At 30.8% G+C, this 21,375-nt stretch overlaps 3 protein-coding genes and 1 long non-coding RNA gene across 8 annotated transcripts in view; 2 read left to right on the top strand and 2 right to left on the bottom strand.

The window, feature by feature from the left end:
* Positions 1-4,477, top strand: part of LOC116338542 — a 28,071-nt gene extending 23,594 nt beyond the window's left edge. Inside the window, exons 2-7 of one of the 2 annotated variants that reach the window (XM_031763883.1) lie at positions 843-1,160; positions 1,752-1,969; positions 2,182-2,293; positions 2,463-2,724; positions 3,572-3,855; positions 3,943-4,477. In XM_031763883.1, coding sequence (XP_031619743.1) covers positions 843-1,160; positions 1,752-1,969; positions 2,182-2,293; positions 2,463-2,724; positions 3,572-3,855; positions 3,943-4,134 — 1,386 coding nt within the window. In that variant the 3' untranslated portion in view covers positions 4,135-4,477. Of the gene's footprint in view, positions 1-839; positions 1,161-1,751; positions 1,970-2,181; positions 2,294-2,462; positions 2,725-3,571; positions 3,856-3,942 lie in introns of both variants that reach the window. The other variant, XM_031763882.1, reaches the window with a different exon arrangement.
* A 271-nt stretch (positions 4,478-4,748) lies between these two features.
* Positions 4,749-5,840, bottom strand: LOC116338863. The gene is made up of 3 exons (XR_004200934.1): positions 5,504-5,840; positions 5,177-5,423; positions 4,749-5,077 (listed from the first exon to the last, which is right to left on the bottom strand). It is a non-coding gene; the product is annotated as an uncharacterized LOC116338863 (long non-coding RNA).
* A 1,044-nt stretch (positions 5,841-6,884) lies between these two features.
* LOC116338659 (hemicentin-1-like) lies at positions 6,885-15,432 on the top strand. The gene is made up of 21 exons (XM_031764068.1): positions 6,885-7,293; positions 7,355-7,459; positions 7,910-8,034; positions 8,205-8,718; positions 8,772-8,953; positions 9,030-9,247; positions 9,316-9,604; positions 9,662-9,812; positions 9,875-10,567; positions 10,640-10,876; positions 11,172-11,354; positions 11,418-11,666; positions 11,746-11,934; positions 12,007-12,182; positions 12,255-12,402; positions 12,466-12,589; positions 12,665-12,798; positions 12,867-13,390; positions 13,474-13,854; positions 13,931-14,355; positions 14,426-15,432. Exons 1-21 carry the CDS (start codon positions 6,885-6,887, stop codon positions 14,850-14,852), a joined length of 5,883 nt encoding a protein of 1,960 aa, XP_031619928.1. The 3' UTR covers positions 14,853-15,432.
* A 3,110-nt stretch (positions 15,433-18,542) lies between these two features.
* LOC116338478 (protein held out wings) overlaps positions 18,543-21,375 on the bottom strand; it is a 29,728-nt gene continuing 26,895 nt past the window's right edge. For all 4 annotated transcript variants that reach the window (XR_004200896.1, XR_004200897.1, XR_004200895.1 and 1 more), the window contains one exon: positions 18,543-19,618. The gene's annotated coding sequence lies outside the window, so the exon portion shown is untranslated. The remainder of the gene's footprint in view (positions 19,619-21,375) is intronic.

Raw genomic sequence — 21,375 nt, 5'->3', positions numbered from 1 at the left:
ATATAACACAAAATTACATTACTAACACCGTCTACTAACCGGCAATTATACAATTTCATCTTCTTTTCTGACACTGTGCGCTACGTACATTGTATTTATAGTTACACACAGATACACGCTTTGCACTATACATACCACGAGTGCATGTGAATGAAATTTATTTGCTGATTGCAGAAAATATTTGCCATTTGAAGCGCTCCATAAATTGGGAGATAGAATTTGTTGAATGAATGGTGGAAAAAAGCGAATATGAGTTTGGGGCAGCAATGTTCTCAATGGTTCCATGAAAAACATTCGGTACAAAAACGTTTGTCGCAATTGTTTGTTAAAAGGCGGGAATGCATAAATTGCCGTACATAACATATTATCGATGAAGACTATAGTTATGGCAAGCCCAACACACTAACACGTACGTTGGCTTCAACATATATTTCAGAGTGTCCAAGAGAGAGAGAGAGAGTGAGAGAGAAGAGAAAAAGATAAAGAACTTATGACATTACATACACACACTATGTGGTGTTGCACCACTGGTGTACTGTCGATTCGTTATTTACGCTCTGATGTGTATCATGATCGAGAGTGTTTGGGAAACAAATTATTATTTTATCAAGATTTTCGCTTGTTTCTCGTTTTTTTTTTTGCGAAGCAGTCAAAAGAATGTCATGCCAAGAGAAAAACCACTCACTACCAGCTACTGATATTTACTAAGCGATAAGAAAGAATTACCCCAAGCCATTTTTGTTTGCGTAAAATGATTATTTTGTTGTTGAAGAAAAGATAGTTTTTATTCTGGTTTCATTATTTTATTTCAACATTTTGCCTTCTGTTTTTCATTTCAGCAGATTCGAAATGTGTTTGGAACAAAAAATACGAAAGCTCATAACAACGTTGTCGATGTAAATGGACGGTGTGATGTTGTAGCCTCAGATTTTTATGTGTCTCAGTTAAGGAATTTCCTTGCGAAAAACTCGAATGCATCGTTTGACTGTCATAAACATCAACATCAAACAAATCTAACAAATAGCTCAGAGCCGAAAAACCAACAAGACTTTAAACGCAAGTGCAAACGTGCAGTATACAATTTCATGAAGGGTTTATTAGACGAACGAAAGTTTAAAAAAATCAACAAATTCAATCAAGAGGAGCCTATTTACTTTGAGGTAAGTTTTGCCACAGTTTACGTATCAGCATCAACGAAACATAGACATTTGTTCCATAGTATCTTGAAAAAAATGTAAAACAACAAATGGAAATTCACTTGATGGCGACAAACATCAAGTTAAAACATGTCGTTGCATTAACCAAAACTCATCTATTTTGCTTTTGATGAAGTAACCCTTCATTCATTCATGGATAGATTATATCTCTACCAAGGATTAAGATGACATACGTCCAATCACTTTTTATGACTCAGGGTTTGGTCACAAAGTATATGATTAGAATCGGTAAAGTTCTCTCGACCATCGAAACATGTAATTTTAATGAATGAACGTTCAAGAACTTTAACGGATCTATAGACATTAAATATTTTCAGCTTATATGATTACTTCTCATATGATTCGTGCTTGCTCAGATTTCACTTACATGTTGTTATGCTATTTAATAATCAAGATATTACTGAACGATTGTCATACATAGATAGATGTATTTGGGAAAACAGTTTTAACGGGATATTTATTTTCTTTTCTCTATCTTTTTTATTCGTTTAATTTTATTGAATTTTGGCTGATGCATTTAAATGGAAAATTCAGTGTGACGCCAGTTATACGAAAAATATTAATAAAACAGAAGTGAAGCCAAAAAAGAGCAGCAAACAAAACAAACAACAAAATAAGAACGATAATAAATTCAACGGCATGCAGAATATTAGCATAAGAGTTGAGAGACCGACGACGGCAACTGCTCCAGATCATCACCAAGAATCACCCAGCAAACGTCCGCCACATCTATTCTCCAAAGCAAGCACAACGTAAGTTTAATACGATGCAATACTCTACATTCTCGAATGATAATTTTATTAAAATACTTATATGTATACTATATGTCTTATACATAAAATAATGTACAATAGGGCGGTGCTATAGTTGTAATTTGTAAATGAAATTTTCTTCGTGATTTGATTGACTTTTGCTTGCTATTGTTATTAATATGGTACTGCTCTGTTCTATACAAATGTTACAGCTGTGAAAATACAAACATACAAAATATCGCATCAAGATCAGCGAGCTCTGAAGAAGACAATTCACCAACAGAACTAAATAATTGTAGAAGACTCATAGACAAACCTCCACTGGTAAGCATTCCAATTTCATAAAATATTTTTGAATAAAATGCATGAACAAAATATATTTTATCGAATTAAATGTTAACTAAAAAAACACACACTATTTAAAAAGTAGGATATTGAGATGAAACGGAGAATAATTTATGCATTTATTTGTATAAACAATTTTTACAACTAGGTAAAACGCCTTGCCATGGGATTACTACGAACATCAGAAGAAAGTCGTCCATTGGTATTGAATACACCATCACCAACTTCTGGGTCAATGCACACAATATCCGATGGCTATGTCAATGAGGGAATTTGCGATCCCGATAAAATCATTTCCAGTAAATTCGGAGATTCGTGTCGTAAATCTTTAACATCGGTTTTGGATAAAAGCTATAGAGATCCTTGTGAATTCGATTTAAAGAAACATTTTCTGCGGGAAACCAGCAGTGGTGAGTGCTCTATTATTAAACTACTAAATGAACAATAGTCAGACACATTTTTAGTGATCATATATATTAAATACAAAGGAATTGGAACAAATCCAACCGAAACAGCTAGACCATTATTCCTTTTATCTGCATGCAAATTATTATTTACTTTTTGCTTCATTAAGAAGTCATTGTCTCTACATGTATGCATATGTTGTTGACGAACAGTTTGATGGACGTACAGATGAAATCCAAAAATAAAACAACACATTTTCAACATTCATTCCACTCGAAAATTTATGATTTAAAGAAACCATTTCTATTAAAGAGCAGACAATTCATGTTTGCTTTTTGCACAAAAATTACGAACAAAAGATGTATAAACCGAAATTGAATGTAATGTAATACCAAATTTAATGTAAAAGAGATAATGTAATAATGTGAACAGAAAATGAGAATTTTCAATTTTTAAATGCTCATAAATTGATTTTCATGCAAATATGCAAACCAAGTCAAATTTCTATGCGCATTTCATTTGAGTGTTATAATGTTGAATATTTTGTGGTCAAAGTCCAACGTTGCGACGTTGCCAACAAATCAAGCTTCGAGTCAATCGAAATATTCTGGCTCTACGGTGTGCATACTCTTCCACCACATTATTTCGTTGCATTATTTATAATCTCATGCATACATATGGAGCAGAGAAAACATGCAACCGTATTCATTTATTGTTCCAAAGAATTTATTTAAAATGCAAATTTATTTATTCAAAATATAAGATTTTCAATTTTATTTTCCACTATAAATCGATTAGAATTAATTTGTTCATGTGAAATTTATGAATTCATTTGTTTTTTCATTTTTCTAGCCAATTCAAGTCCAAAAATGTTTGCCTTTTCGACAAAAGAGAAACGTATACGCGGTCTTAGTATATTGGAACAGGCTGAATTGAAGGATGCGCCATGGTTTCAAGCTGGTTTACCTCGGGAAATTTCACTTGAAGTTCTAAGTCGAAAGAGTCCCGGTGCCTTTCTAGTACGTCAAAGTAGCACAAAACCCGGCTGCTTTGCTCTATCATTGCGTGTACCACCACCAGCGCCAAAAGTAGCACACTATCTCATTTTAAGAACGTCACAAGGATATAAGATCAAGGTAACTTATTAATATATTACGGATTTCCTCATCTATCACATTTGAGAATGGTTTTCATTTTTCTTAAAATCTATTCATATTTTGCAGGGTTTCACAAAAGAGTTTTCATCGCTTCGGGCTCTAATAACACATCATTCAGTAATGCCAGAGTTATTACCCGTCCCTCTTTCATTGCCCAGACCACAGAATGTAGTTCCAGAACGACGTCATTTAGACGATTTCGATACGTACGGTTCACTTACCGATTTTCGTAAAATGATGTCCGATTTAAATGTGTGATTTTGTCAGCGATGATATTTAATTTAAAAAAAAAATGTAGAATTCTTCATTTCGAGAAGCTACTTATTGGCTACAGTCAAAGTTGATGTCACTATTAGTTAAATTAAATTAATTTAAACAAAACATTAATGATTATTTAAATTATGGACAAAATTGTTGTTCGAATTGCAGCTTCAAGGCAAAATGTTGTAAATGTAAATGATAGATATCGTTATAAAATTAAATGCGTATCATTCCAAATCATATATCGAATCCACAACGATTGTAAGGTGGTTCGATCATTTAATTGTGTGATAAACTGAGAAAATTATACTTATAAATTTAACGAAAGAGAAAAAAAATGTGTGTGTGTTTTTCTAAAATCAAATATACAATATACGTACGCAATTGAAAAGATGTGTTTGAAAAACATTTTATTTAGCTGCCAGTGTGCAATACATCAATTACCTATAGGTAAAGCTTCGTATGAAATATTTATTCGTTTCGAAAGCTTCGAATTGAGCAATTTAATTGTTTACTGGAAATGTAAGTAGTTATAAACGTGAAACAAAAAAAAACCAACAAAGGTTTATTCTTGAAAAATAAACTAATTTTATGGATTTCAGATTCTGCGCTTATGGATTCCGTTAAATATTTCATTTCATTTCAATTGTTTAGTTTTGCACTTTTTCTACCAAAATACTTATTTCTTTTGATTCAATACCAATTCCATTTTTATTTATGATTTGGATCGGTAGTTGCTCAAGTGACGCTTCTTCCAACTGTGACAAAAACAGTAAGTTGGTAAAGCCTTTACATCTAAATGGTAAATCCAGACATTATATTGAGATATTTTCAGCCAGTTGAATCAGATATAAAAACACGTTCATTGTTACAATCACTATAATAATCTATTGATTTCACTCCAGCACCTGATGTTTGTGTCCTGAACTGATTTAGCTGGCTGAAAATATTCCAATATTATGTCTGGGTAAATCACTTTATGTTGTGTACATGTGAGACACAATGGCGTCACACTTATATTTGTCACAGTTTCGCTTACCTGAAGGTGTCTTATTTCCGAAATAAATGCAATTAATGGAGAATTTCGTACAATTGCAATGATTTCCATCTTCTGGTTCCATACAAGTAGCTGAAGTCATCCTATGATGAGCTAAAATATATCTGGCTGATAATATTATTTATTCTTCGTTCTTAATTTTCTATTCGTGTAACGGCTATCATGAAGTGAAAATAGGTACTATTAGTGATCTCGGATCTTGGAAAGTTGGATATTCTGTTGCATTTCCCTTCAAGATTGGAAGTAGAGTGTTTTTCTATAGTCAAAATATTTTAAACAGATTCAATTGGTTCATTCAGGAATTATTACCTGATGGAAAAGTGGGCGAAGAAACAGATAATGGACAATGGATATATAGATATATTCGGTTGCATTTCACTTCAATATAGGAGATAGACAGTTTTTCTTTGGTCAAAGCAAAGAAGATCAGCAAAGGTGTTTCATCCAAGAATTATTACCTGGTGGAAAAATGGAAGAAGAAACAGATCGCGGACCTTGGCAATATGGATATGAGGTGGCATTCCCGTTTTTCAATCGACGGCAAACAATTCTTTTATGCTCAAAACTCATTTGATAAAAGGTGGTTCAATCAACAATTTTTTTCTTTTTGTAAATTTAATCGAAGATCGTTGCCAAACCGACAGTTTCAATTATTATTCTTTCTTCTTCAAATTGCACTTTGCACCAACATATTTTTAATTTCAATTCAATTCAATAGAATTTAATTTCATTTGTAACAAAAATTAAATTGTGAATTTTGCCTTCTCGATGTTACAGCAAAATTCAATAAAATTCAGTTATATTTTAGAACTTCACTAAACAGCAACTTATATCTTACAAAACCATTCCTTTGTATTTAAATTCTCTAATCAAAAGATGAAAGAATTTTTATATATTATAGTGATGTATGATTTTTGTCTACGATAATCTGATAAAAAAATGTTTCTGTCTTTTATTTGAAAAAAAAAAAAAAAAAACTTTTGACTGAGATCAAGTAGACGCAATTTCTAACGCTCCAAATTGTGTAAATAAAATGTTCAGCGGAAATTTAAGTACATATGAATAAGAGATAAACCAAAATCGAAATAGCGTACACAACAACCGACAACGAAAATATCTTCCTGCAACGTAATATCAAGCTGGCATATTCAGCTATGCAAATTATATTATAGTAATACTTGTGCCAAAAAATGTGACCAGACTATATGTTTTGCGATTACCAAAATGTTTTGAAAACAAAAGTGATAATAATATCGTACTATGTAATATAAAAAATGAAAAACTCGTATTATTCGTTTTTTTAAGGTCTTGCCATTTTTTTCTTGACTATTCTATTGTTATCATACAGATATTTTTTTGTTAAAGAAAAGTATGTGTCATTTTTATTCCACGCGCTTCAAAGCCAAAGTGAACAAGGAATGAGCACATCCCTAGAAATATGTATGACATATTATAATTTTGCGGTATATTTCTGAGAAAACAGATTTTACGTAAATAAACGCTACAATGTTATAGGCACACTGACCTCCAACCGTATTCTTACTTGAAAAAAAAAAAGCGATAATTTTATTGTGCTCATTCAATGTGAAACATGAACATGTTGAAATCAGTTTAATCGAAATAATACTTGGGTGTTGACGTTTTTTTTACACTATTTATTATTAAAAAGATACCTTCTAAGGCTTAAAAAATGTTCATTAAAATTGTGCTGTACAGTGAATTGATTCTGTTATTGTGTGCAACACAATCATTGTCATACATAGATAGCAACCAATATAATTTAAAACAACCGTTTATAAATAGTTCAATAAAATGCAACGATCAAAGTTCTTGCTTAAATAATCAAATAGAAAATGTGGGTCGTTCGATTGTTAAACGTGAAGTGAAAAATGATGTGCGCATCTCAATGAAAGCAAATCAACCACGACCAGGTCAAAAGAGTTTAGTGCTTGTTTTTGATGCGACCTCATCAATGAAAGATGACCTGGATCAACTTCGGAAAGGGGTTACAATGTTAGTCAATAAGTTTTCTAAGATTGAAGATAATCCATTTTATAATTATATTTTTGTACCATTTCGCGAAGAAAATGGAGCATTGGGTTAGTGAATATGTGGACAAGGACATTGTTAGATTATTACAAATCAAACATGTTATTTTAGCAAACGGCCCCTCATTGGTGACGGACGATAAAGATGAACTTTTGGACGCTTTAAACAATGTTGACATTTATGGTGGTGACGATTGTCCGAAGACTATGCTTAATGGTACTTGATAATTATTATCAAAGATCGAAACGGATGCTTCTAAAACTAAATCGACTGCGAAACGGCTTCGTTGATTGGTTATAAAATTGATTCAAAAGTCGTTTATATGACGAATTACGGCTATGCTTCGCAGAGCATGACATCGTCATTCACAAAAAAACGTGCTTCTAGCTATGTATGGGTTATTATTATTACTTCCGCTGTATATAAATCCGAGCTCAGGAGTGGTTCCTGACAAAAACAATAAGCGCTTCTGTGGTGCGTTGCTTCATAAATGCGACTACATGCTCTGCTTCTTTTGCCACAAAAAATCTTTGGAACATTCCTTTTGTTTCGCTTGGAGGGTAACGCCAAATTTTCGATTTAGTTTTGGTTCTAATCGATTGTAACGATCATTTGCATAAAAATTAACTTCTCTGACATACACGGCAAATTAATTAAACATTTTAGGAATGATGGAGGCATTAAACCATTGTCTGCCATTTTCTTATGTGTACGCATTTAGTGATGCATCAATAAAAGATTATTTTTTGGAAAAAGATATCATCGAAGTGATACAACGCAAACAAATCACTGTAAGTATATTTACAATTTTTACGCAAGTCCGTAAAACATATAAAATGTGCTAATTCCAATTTTCGATAAAAAAAATGTGAGGGTAGGAGCTTAAAACTTATGATTCAATTTCCTGAACTTTCTAGAGACATAGTGGAAACTTAAAAACCATGAAATTAACTTATTTCAGATAACATTTCTACTAACTGGTTACTGTAACAATAGGAACACCGAACACTATAAAGTATTTGACCGACTAATCAAAGTTAGTAACGGTCAACTATTCGATATTACAACTCAAGATATTGGAGTAATTTTACAAGATGTAACAAAAAAATTGGACAAACAGCATACCCTATTAATTTCAACCTATTCAAATCATAGTGAATTGAGCCAATGGACATTTCCCGTTGATGAGACAATGAAAAATCTCAATATTATGATTGCCGGCGAAAAGGCAAAAGTTTGGTTTTACGATCCGACTAACATAGCAGTAAAGAATAAATTCGACTCTGTTAGTTTGATATATGTAAAAGGATATACGATTGAAAATCCAGTTCCGGGTGAATGGCAAATTGAGACATTTGCACATGGACCTCATTCTGTTCGTTTGACAGCCAACTCTAAAATACATTTATCTTATGGTTTTTCAGTTGAATCTCCAAATAGAACGTCAGATATAAGTCATTTTACTCCTTGGGGCGGTAAGCTTTTTCAATTACTTCCGGCGTATATTCAACTCTTTTCTATTTATTAGGATTGCCAAATATTTTAACAATTGTATCGTCACATAAAATAAACTTAACCGAAGCACATTTGCAATTTGATGATGCTGAGCCTATCATTCTACCATTAATAGAGAAACAAATTGAAAATACAATAGAGTTTTTTTATGAAACGGCTGCATTTGAACCGCCAAAGGAGTCGTTTAAAATTTTGGTAAGAATATATTCAATGACTTTTCAAAAGACAAAAATTACAAAAAAAAACCACAATGTTATAAAATAACATTAAGGTGACCGGATACGATGAAAAAATGAACCCAATAAAAAGAATGATATCGACAACTGTACAAGAGTTGGATGGAGTGCCGCCAAAAGTTACTATACTTGAAACAAATACAAGCGTTACCGAAGGTGAAACTTTATTCCTCAAGTGCAACGTTCAATCATTAGTTCCGTCAACGATTCGGATTTATCATAATCAAAAGGAAGTCAAAAGATTAAAATCAAAGTATTGTCACTCTATATTAATGAATATTTGTTGAATTATTTAATGAAATAAATCAATTTTGAATGCAGTGAATCGATGACGAATGTACAATACGAAATTGAATCATCTGAACCAAATGCTGGTAGTCAATATACATGTGTAGCTTCTAATCAGTACGGCTTGTCCAATCAAAGTATTCAAATTGAAATAATGCCAACCCCTCTGGTAGTTACCATACCAGATAGTCAATACATTGGAACGGAGAAACAATCCCAATTCAAAATACCATCTACAATTGTGGCATCATCAAAATTCACACCAAGTGTTAAGTGGTATTTCAACGGCGCTGAAATTGTTACCGATGGTAAAACTTACATGGTAAATACAAATACATAAAATCCATTAAAATTATAATATATTTGAATTTGAATTTAGATTTCAGAATACAATTTGATCATTCAAAATGTGATAAAAGAGCTTTCGGGAAACTATTCAGTTGTTGTTAAAGCGGGTAGTAGCAAACAAACAGCATCGACTCAATTCACCGTTTATTTTGCGCCCATATTAAATGAAATCGAAGTTGAAGGTAATGATGATACTGCAATGAATGTTCTTCGTCAATAAATTATTATGGAATATTTCTTACAGAGATCTATGTAACGTATGGTGAACCGGTGGTCGTTAATTGCACTGGACTTTCATTACCACAAGCTCAAATCAAATGGAAATTTCCAAATGCAAATACATTCGAAACATTTGACGAGAGTCCATTGCAAATCGAATCGTTTGAATTTTTAGATGAAGGAGTATACGAATGTAATCTTGATAATGGAATTGAACCGATTGCCATTCGAAAAGTTACACTAAAAGGTCTAGCAAATGGTCCACCAAACATTTCAAAGACCAATATAAAACAGCTAAATGTGTCGGAGGGTGATGATATTAATTTGACATGTCACTGTGAAATGTGCGAACCATTGCAAATGCTCTTGTGGAACCGAATCGAAAATTTAACACAAGAAATTATTAGCGATGATTCTGCAAATATAATCGATTACACATGGTATATTAAAAATATATCAAAGGAAGAAAGTGGCACATACGAGTGCTCGTTGTTCAACGAATTCGGCAATGATACTTTTTCGATTGATATAAACGTAAAACGACCACCAAAAATTGAAGACATACATGAGAAAAACTCATTTCACAAATGCAGTACTAATGAAAATGTGAACTTGGTCGAGTTAGAAAGTGAAAATGGCAATTTAACAGTACCGTTCAACGTTTATGACTGCATCGCATCCAATGTTTATAATAGAAACATAACAATTGTATTGTTCGGTAACAAATATTTGAATCGCATTTTATTGAACTATTCTATTTATAATAAAAAATTGCGACGTTTTATTTCAGAGGAATGTCCAAATGAAAAGATCCATTCGATTGCAGTTTATTTAAATAATTCGAATGTAATATCAAGGTGTAGGTTAAATAAACTACATGCACCAGATTTAACACAAATTTTAAACGGAACAGGAGTAGAAGAAAATTATTTATATTTAGATGTTCCCAATGAAGATGCTTTTGAATGCATTCTGCAATCAAACAACACCGCTCCATTCAACACAAATACTTTGCTGGCTATTTTTGGTATGACACTTTTGGATTGTATTTAATAAAGTTTTGCAATATATACACTCAGATCTGTAATGTGTGATCTAAAGTGGGGTAAGGATGATTCGCACATTACTGACTCCGACATTTGTATGAGTGTAAAACAGAGAGGATTATGTACAATTTTACAATCATACAAAACATGGTAGTTAGGTTGTTATGAAAATATTTTGTTTCACATTTGCCAAACTCAATTTTCCACAGCAATAAATTTCAAAAAATTATATTCAAACAAATATTGGATAAAAATCGAATTATATATTTATATTAGTTACATCAAATTTGCTCTCGGAGAATGATACAAAACTCATTCAAGTAACGCCAAACAGTGACCCGATATTGAAATGTTCGGCAAAAACAACATCGCCATCAAAATGGATAAAACAACCATATAATTGTGAAACGTTCAGCAATATTTCCATCGCAAGCAATTCATTTTATTTTCTGGTGCACGGTAGTTTGATATTGATTTTTTCCCATTCGAATTTCATTCACTTTTAATTTTTATCATTATCAGATGCACCAAAAATTCAATCTAGCCTTGAGAAAAACATACGTTTGCTGAGAGGAGAACATACTTCGATTACATGTTCAGCGATTGGAAGTAATGTCAAAGTTTATTGGACCGATGATCAATCGACTAAGACATCAACCAATGTATTGGATCTCGATACAAAAATACTAAAATTTAATGAGAAGAATTTTACGTGTGTTGGCGAAAATGCATTCGGAAAAGATTCGCATTCGATTTGTGTTCGAATTATTGGTGAGACTGTGTTTGTATGATAACCTGATTAAGTATAGACTGTGATTGTGTTATATACTTTTATTTTATTCAATATTAGACAGACCGGAGCTATCACATAATCTTTCTGATAGTCTACAGAATACAAAGCACATCCAATTGGGGTCCAATCTGAATTTGACATGTCCATTTGAACATTTTAACCATTTTAAATGGTTAAAAAATGGAAAACCATTCAACAGTGACATGAAAGACTTGAGCTTTTCCAATGTTTCCATAACTGACGTTGGTAATTTCAAGAATAAATTAATTTACTTTATTTTATTAATTAGTTGATTCATCTTAATATACAAATCGCTAGGTAATTACACAATTCATGTCGAAAATGAAGCCGGATATAATGAATATACATATGAGATTGTAGTTCAATATGCGCCAATTTTTCAAAATACAACAATGAATGGTACAATTATTGATGTTACATCGCCGTCCAATTTTTCGATCGATTGTAAGGCACATGGATTCCCCGTGCCCGAAGTAAGTGAACAACAATCACAAAAATAAATAAATTCTTTGTCACAGATCAAAATGAAATTGTATTTTTCAAAGTTAAAATGGATGCACAATGGTCAAAGCATATCAACAAATGAAACTTTATTCATTGAACATGTGAGTGCATCAAATCATGGCAAGTACACGTGTACAGCTACCAATGAAAATGGTGCAACCGAAATTGTTGTCAACTTAAATGTTTTGTGTGAGTTGTTCAAGTAAATTGAATGTTTCAAGTGCATTTGTTAAAATCACAATCATCATTTAGTTGCACCAATGTCAGACACGAACGAGACAAACCAAATTATAAAAGTAGTCCAGAATCATTCAGTCGTATTGAATTGTTTAATGCATGCGAACCCAGAACCCATCTACGAATGGTACAAACACAAGTAAGAACAAACTGTACAAAGTATGAACATATTTGAATGCTCTCCACTTTATACTGCTGTGAAATTCCATTTCAGAGTCAAAATATCCGGAGCAAATCGAAGTTTACTCGAAATTCCTGGACAAAGTCTAACGGAAAGCGGTAATTATACATGCATCGTGTCGAACACTGTATCGAGCAGTGTAAAACATTTTACACTCGATGTATACGGTAAGCTATGCTAAAAGATTTTTTTTTTTTTTATTATCTATTCTGATGTCCATCTACATATATTTCAGCCATTCCATCGATACAATCTATTTCGGAAAATAAAACATCTCAGGCACAAGATGGGAAGAACAATTTATTGTGCAATGCGACTGGAAATCCAATGCCAACGTTGTCATCAACGTTGTTGTGGATTAACGGTAATCAGACATTGTTCTCATCATCGAAATCGAATTTATCAAATGATTTCCGATTATCTGAATTATGTACATACCATAATGATACCAATTTGATTGAAAAACCATTTGGTGACGATCAAGACAACATCAAATGGATATTTCGTTACAAATGCCCTTATTCCATTCAAATTGAATTGCATCTCAATGAATGGCCAACTGGTTTACATCGTTTTGATTGTTTTGCATCAAATACATATGGTCATGATGAACGCAGCACTTTCATCGAATATGTATCGAAACCAACATTTTCACCGGACACAAATGCATCGATTGACATTGGAATTGGTGAACCAATCGACTTGAATTGTGACTTCGAAAATGCTTATCCACCAGTTGAAAAAATGTTATGGAAAAAAGTATGTATAACATAGTCTACTAAAATTAAAATCGAAACATAATTGTATGCATCTAACGATAAACATTTTATGATTCCCATAAGAATGGTATTGCCATTAATTTTGTTACAGAACATAAATACATGCTGGCAAATGATAACAGAACCTTACACATTTCATCTGTAACAACCGACGATGGATTCTTTACCTGTATCGCCGAAAACTCGGTGGGAGTTGGTGAACTGTCCAAAACATTGAATATTTTATCACCACCAAGATTGGCCAGCGCAGCAAGTAACATAAAAATGCGAAATCAAAATAATAACATCGCAACGGAAGCAAAACTAATCATTCAAAATGGTCAAGAAATATCACTCGAATGTCCAATTGAAGGCAATCCCCGTCCCAAAATTAGTTGGATGGAAATGATTAGCGGCGAAAAACATACATCCAATAAAATGATAGATGTTCATAATTTGACATTGGTAAGGAGATTTACACATACATTTCAATTTTGACTCTTTTTTTTTTCATTGTTAATATTTCTGTTTTCAAATACAGAAAAGAGATAGTGTGCTTGAAGATACAACATTCATTTGTTATGCAAATAATTCGTTGGGTTCATTCAATTATACATTTAGAGTATTTGTTGAAAAGGCACCATCGTCACTTGCATCGACCCAAATGCAAATCAAACTGAATATGGGTGGAAATTTTTCAATAAAATGTGATGTTGAAGGGCTACCTGAACCGAAAATAACATGGTATAAAAATGATAATATACTTACGTTTATTAATCATACAAAACCAAAGGGAAAATATCATTTCGATAACAAAAAATTGTTAGTCACAAATACAAACTATGACGATTTTGGTGTGTACGTTTGTGTTGCGGAAAATAATTTGGGCAAAACAGAGCAATCATTTGATGTGATTTTCAATCCATATTGGGGTGAATTCAGCGAATGGAGCGAATGTAACAAAACGTAATAAAATTAAAAATAACCAAACTTATTAAAATATTAACTGAAATTCCAAAAATTCTTATTGATAAAGGTGTGGCATTGGTTTCACAGAACGGAATCGAACTTGTATTCGATTGAAATCACATGATAGTCAATTAACATGCATCGGTGACGTTAAAGAAGTGGAAAAATGTATGAAAGAACCTTGCAGTTGGTCAAGATTTTCGGCTTGTTCTCGTACGTGCGGCATGGGACAGATGTATCGATTCAAGGGTAATAAAATTGAAATTGTCGCCTGCAATCGGGGACCATGTACCCATAAAAGTAGCTTTAAAAAGCAATTTGGTCCAATACTTACGTATGAATCGTCCGGTTCATCCAGAAACAATGAGAAAATTAATCAATATTATAATCAGGAAAATGCATATAAATCCGATCGATACAAAATGACACATACCACAAATCATTCAAAATCAATAAAAAAGTCAAGAACAAAAATGCAAGACCGACAGAACTGATAACATCGAGCACGTTGTCATAGTTGACAATTGCTTAAATCAACTTTTTGTCTTCAAAATGAATCGATTCAAAGAGAAGATGTCAATAGTAAACGCAATCTCAATATATTCGGTTTTTTTATTAAAAATTTATTTCAAATGTAAAAATTCACACATAAAAACATTAATATTTAAATTAGTTATAGTTATAGAATCTGTTAATAAGGCACACAAATTAAAAGGTTTTAATCTTCATTTTTTTCTCTATAAGTTTTTGTTTTATACGTTTTCGTCTTTGCAAACAAACGAACAAATAAAACTTTAAATCCATGGACAATTTGTCATCTATCGCGGAAAATGTGATTTTATTCAAGAGTGTGATTGGTCTTTAAATTTTTATATGAAACGAACGTGAAACGCATCAATTGAAATTTTGTTTGTATTCTTTATCGCATTCAAAGGTGCATCAATTGTCAATGGATAAGTGAATTGGTCATAGTTTGCGTTTTATTGCTCAAATGGACATCACTAAAATTCAATACGTTTACTAAGTACTTGCTAGTATGTATTTTGTTTGCGCTTTGGAAATTCAAAAAAAAAACAGTGCTACTCATCTTTTGTCATTGTTGAAACATCAAAATAAACGGTCAATTTGTATACAGATCATTACAATTAGTACAATTAGTTTAAATTTATATTATTTGTAAAAAAAAATCGTGTGCTTGTTTGTTGTTTTTTTTTTTGTTTAAATAAATTTTGATTCCTCAATAAATATTTCGTAGATGTTTTCATTTTTGTTTAATGTTTAAATTTGTGCATTGCTTTTCAATCGCTCTTTAATCCTATGATTACGTTGTTATAATTTAATTTTCAGATAAATATAATATTTAAGGTATAAGATCTTTATTTTTCTTCATTAAATGGATGGACAGTAACTGTGTGTATGTATTAATGCAATTAATTAATTAAATTATAAAATTGATTTGATTGTATTTGTTTTTATTGAACAATATGTCAATTTTTATATCGTTTCGTTTTATAATGCTATAAGAACCATAATTACCTATCCAGAAGTTGGAAAGCATTCGATGCATTCTTGCATAAAACGAACAAAGTGAACGAGTTAAAATTGAATTGAAACGTTGCAGATGAAAAAAAAAATGTTTATATTCATTATTCTGATTTTATTGTCAGTCATTTAAATTTGGTTCTGTCATTTCATTCACTTTTATTTTACCGTTGTTGTTGTCTCCAGTGCAAATTTTATGATAAAAAAATTGATCGTCGATGGCACAATATTAAAAATAGTATGTACTTGTTTGTGAACAATTCAAAATGGATATTGGTTCATTTATATAAAAACGAACGTATGGAAAATACTTAAAAAAGGCCATGTATTTTATGCTATTTCAGATGCACTAAGAAGTTCCATTCCGTTGAAGTAAAGTTCTAATTTTTAAACATAGAAATTAAAACAAAATCAAATTGAACTTGATGGACTTCGTTGAGTTCATTTAAGTATTAGCGGGGAAGAAGGGAAAAAATTGTTATCATTACAAATTGTTGCAATGAATTGAATCATTTAATAACTATCTGATCGTGAAATGAAATACAATCAATACAGTTTTGAACATGATGTTTCGTAATGGTTTTGGCACGATAAATTTGTTTGTTTCATTGATGGTCCTCAAAAATGATTCGTTTATTCGATTGAAAGCAAATAAACTTTGTGCCATGCGAAATATTTGTTCAGATGGCAATTAATATTTAAAAAATTAAATAACATTATTTTCTCGTCGTTTTTATTATTTTTCTCAATTTTTGTTGTTGTTGTTGTTGTTATTTTGTTTCTTCAAACTTATTTCATTTTCAAACACTAATGCTATCTAATGGTTGTTAATTATATTCTGTGCGTATTTGTAAATAAAATCTATTTTGTCGATATATGGATTTTACCATTCCATTCAATTCGTTTTGGATTGCACTTGCAATTCATCTAACTTCAATTATTGTTATCCGAATTACATTAGATATATTTTCCCTACACTTAATAATCAAAACATTTTGTGCATCATAATCAAATAATTTCTTCACATATATTTTTCATAAATTTCTAAAATTTCAGCGAAAAACACAGATTTTTTTCTTAATGTTCTTAACAATTGACATAAAAATAAACGTTATAATTTGAAATTCAATGATTGTGAATTTCATTTTTCTTCTTTGAAAACAATTATTAATTTAAAATTCAAAATTCAAATGATCTGACTCCACTGGTAATCGAGATATAATTTGTGAAAACACATTTCATTCAATCATAAAAAAATACTACCAAAGTTAGCATGAAAATGTTTGATGTAACAATTTAACGGGATGCAATGGTAATATTTTTCGTTCTCAAATGGATATTTTCATTTTGAGAGAATTGAATTTGATTGTGGACTAAAGAAAGAATTTTCGAGTGAGAGAAAAAACATTTGACTTTTGAGTGCCTAAAACTTACTGGCTAGTTTGATGATTTAAAAAAACTAATAGATAATTTAGCACACGCATTTATATGCTTACACACGAAAACAAAAATACACAGATAAAACGAAAAATAAAAATACATATATGTGAAATTAATACATTTTCTATATGTAAAAAATAATGAACGGAAGATGAAAATAAATATTTTCGCTAATCGATTCTCTGTTCCTATATGCTATTCATCTTTTCCGAAGGCACTGATTGATGATGTGTACAATAAAAACGTTTTTGATGGTATAGTAAAAATATTCAATATAATTTGATGACAAAAAAAAAACTAAAAAAAATCATTTTAAAAACAATTAGGAAGGTAAGTTCTCTAATATAGTTTTGATTTGTGCAGAAAATATAATCGATTTACAATTATATCGTTTTCTTTTAAAAGGTAAATAAAATTTCAATTTTTTTCTCATTTGTATACAATTACAATATTTACGAGTTTTTTTTTCGTACGGTTAAATTTTTCTTTATATAAATTGTTTCTAAATTGGATTCATCTAAATCTATTTGTTGTATTGCCCTATTGAACTTCGGTTCAATATAATTTATCTATTCAATTGTATCCTATGTGCTATTTATTGCTTTATTGCCAATTAAAAGGAATCACCCATTCGCTATGATCGAGTTTTAACACGGACTTATGATTCACTTGAAATGGCATGATGATACCTGCGTCGAATGTGTTTTTTACTTGCGAATATTTTCACAATTTTACAGAACAAATTATTCGATACACAAAAAAAATAGAACATATTAATCTCAAAGCGAACAAATATAGCTATGTAGTGTTAAATGTGATGAAGGTTGTAGCATTTGAGTGGACAAAGCTATTGGAAACTATTGGAAATGAAATTTCATTCTTCGATTTGCTTTTTATTGTTGAGTGATTCATGATTTCTTTTTTCTGTTTCTCGTATCGATCGGAAAAGAAGGTCATTCTAATTAAAATTGTGAAAAGTTTGTTACTTAAATTATTTAGCTGTTTCGCATGTGGGCATTTAATATGTGATAAAATTGGTATTTTGTCGCTTTGCTGCTGTTGATGCTAATGGCGGTGTTCAGTTGATCAATTAAATTCTGTATGCAGTCCATAAATTTAATGATGTTGTGAAATTTGCATGATGTATGACCTGAAAATGCGTATTTTGCGCAAAACATTTGAAGAAATATTCGATTTGTGTGTTTTTTTTTTGTTGTTTTCTTCTTATTTCGATTAACATGTTGACAATAGTTCCAGATCGATTTGGTCTATGACTTCAAATATTTGTGCAGAAATACACGTTGGAGCTGGGGCTTTTGCTCATTTGTTAATCCATATGATATGTATTATTTTGGCTTTTATATTTAATATACTATATAATATATAAATGAATTTTACGAACGTTTAGACAATTCAAATATTCAATAAAAGAAAAAAAAAGATACAGATGGTTTTGCACTTGTCCCAATAGAATGAATTGGCCCACGATTTTTGATAATTAATCTAATTAATTAAAACAATGATTATGTAGTAGCGCGCCGTTTTGATGTAAATGTGTGGACATACTTAACATACCGCATGGCAAATGACATGCAATCTCTCTGTTTATGATTGAGTTTGTTTTAAAAAATAATACAATGTGCAATAAAATATCTGAAGAAAAAAAAAATTGATCTGGTTATTCCGAGCATAAAGGGGATTATATGCAACGCTCTTACTATTATAACAACGAGAGTTAATTTCAATCATTTTTTTTTCTTTCGTTTTTTAAAATTATTATTAATGATTTTTTTTTAAATAGAACTTTTGTATTATCTCTCTTTCTCTCGGGGCTGTTATGTTTTTTGTTTAACAAGTTGAATAATTTTGTTTTGATTGGATTGACATCAATTTTTTTTAATCTATCCATTCGATAGAGAAGTAGTAGTTGTTAAAAAAAATATTCAATTAATATGTATATGTAAAATATGTATAAAATAATATATTAAAAAGACAACTATTTTCAGGTTATTGTTGATTGTATGCAAATCGATACTAAAAGAACTATAAGTATTGCCCACATAATAATTATCTCATTTTAGCGAAATCGATTCGCATAAAAACACACCAAGAAAATAGCCGCTTGATTAATAATAATAATCATATAATAATCGTATAGTAATCATAATCATAATTTAAAAAAAATAGTAGTAGTAATAGTTGCACAGGTGAAGATGGTGATAATTTCATATGTTTTATTTGTTTTTGTTGAGGGGTTAGCACGTCACATAGCATTGTTCTACCAATGGCACCACGTTGTTAGCAATAAATAAAAAAAGAGAAAAAGATACGATTGGTTAGTAATTTGATTTGTATAAATATTAATAAATTTGATTTTGTTTTCTTTTTTTACTTAATCTAACATTCAATAAAAAAGGTAAAAAAAAAGAAAAAAAAATACAAAATAAAATCATTTGCAATGAAAAGAATTGTGACGAGTTGCTCGTAATGAAAATGAGCATTGCTTCGCTTTGCATTTTACTCAATCGGATTTGTTTGTTTGTTGTTGTTGTTTTTTTTAGCTTTCAAAGAGTGCACATGAACATAATAAATAGATCCCATTTTATTTACGATAGTAGACAGACCGGAAAATATATTACTAAACAACTCAAAGCAGTGATTGAAATAGGAATTAAGTAATTATGATTAATTGTTCACATTCACAAAATACAATAAATAGTAAATTATTCAAGCGACGATATATAGCTAAAAATATATATATGGTTTGATTTGAATTTGTTGAATACAAGACTTTTTTCGAATCTAAGAAATTGTTAAAAACATGTTGTTTGTTGTTTGGCACGCTATTAATGAAGGACGAGACAATTCCAAAATAAAACCAATCCATCATTTTGCAATTTGTATTGACCATTGAAATGTCTCATTTGGCTTCTGTGTATGGGCGATTGCAACAATGAAAACGAATTTTAAGTTGTCACCAGAAGAATGCGCTTGATTGATTTTGCATTTTCAATTCAATTATTATTATAAGCTTAAATTGGCCAGGTGAGAGAGAAAGAAAGAGACAGACAGATAGAAACAAGATGTGTTCGTGTTTGAAAACAGAACGTGGGAGTGCAGCTGGGGTTGTGTGGGTGTGTGTGTGTGTATGTAGGTGTGTCAATGCAATCGTTTCGGAATGTGGCAAATATTGCGTGAATCTTAAAAACAAAATGTTTCTAGCTGTGTCCTTGTATAATTCAACCGATTTTCACACAGATTGGCTATTTACATATGATTTGTAAACATTCACAGATAAAATGTGTTTCGTTTTTTTCATTACTTGGTTTAAAAAACATTGGTTGATTTACTGGTCAAATGTGTGTGTGTGTTTTTATGGTGGGTGTGTTATGGTGTGTGTGTGTGTATTTATGTGTGTGGAAAGTGAAAGAGAAAATAGAATTTAAGTACATATGTATTCTGCTTCAAATAAATTATTGATTATCGTATTATCGTATTATCGTATTATATAGTATAGAAAATCAATCAAATTAAATACATTAAGTTTAAATGTTAACTTGGCCTTTGGTTAGTTCATTTAAGAGAGACTTCAGTATTCGGTTTTAATAAATAAATTTTCATCAATCAAATTAAACAATTTTACTTATAAAGCTGAAAGTACAATAGATGGTTATCAAGTTATTCGGTACCATTTTAATTATCGAAGTTAAAATTAATATAGAATAGAGTTGGTAAAAAAAATAATTATAATAATGTAGATATATTTTAATTTATATATTGTGATTTGTATAATGTTTGTGCGTTTGAAAGTAGTACGGTGACTATCAATAAATAAATAATAATAAAAAATTATTTGCGTGAGGAAAAGGCACATATAGAAAGTGTTTCGGTTAAATTTTAAAATATTATTTGTTTTCTAATTGTTATTCGATTCATAATTAAATGAATTGAGATTTGATTTTTTGTTTAGCATTATCACATTTGGGATGCTTGTGTTTAACCAATGAATTAGTCTTAAGCTTGGAGTACTAGTGT

Source organism: Contarinia nasturtii, unplaced genomic scaffold, assembly GCF_009176525.2.
Source record: "Contarinia nasturtii isolate CC-2019 unplaced genomic scaffold, AAFC_CNas_1.1 Cnas_scaffold_414, whole genome shotgun sequence".
NCBI lineage: Eukaryota > Metazoa > Arthropoda > Insecta > Diptera > Cecidomyiidae > Contarinia > Contarinia nasturtii.
Note: the sequence above shows the minus strand (reverse complement) of the source record. Positions and strands in the feature narration are given on the sequence as shown.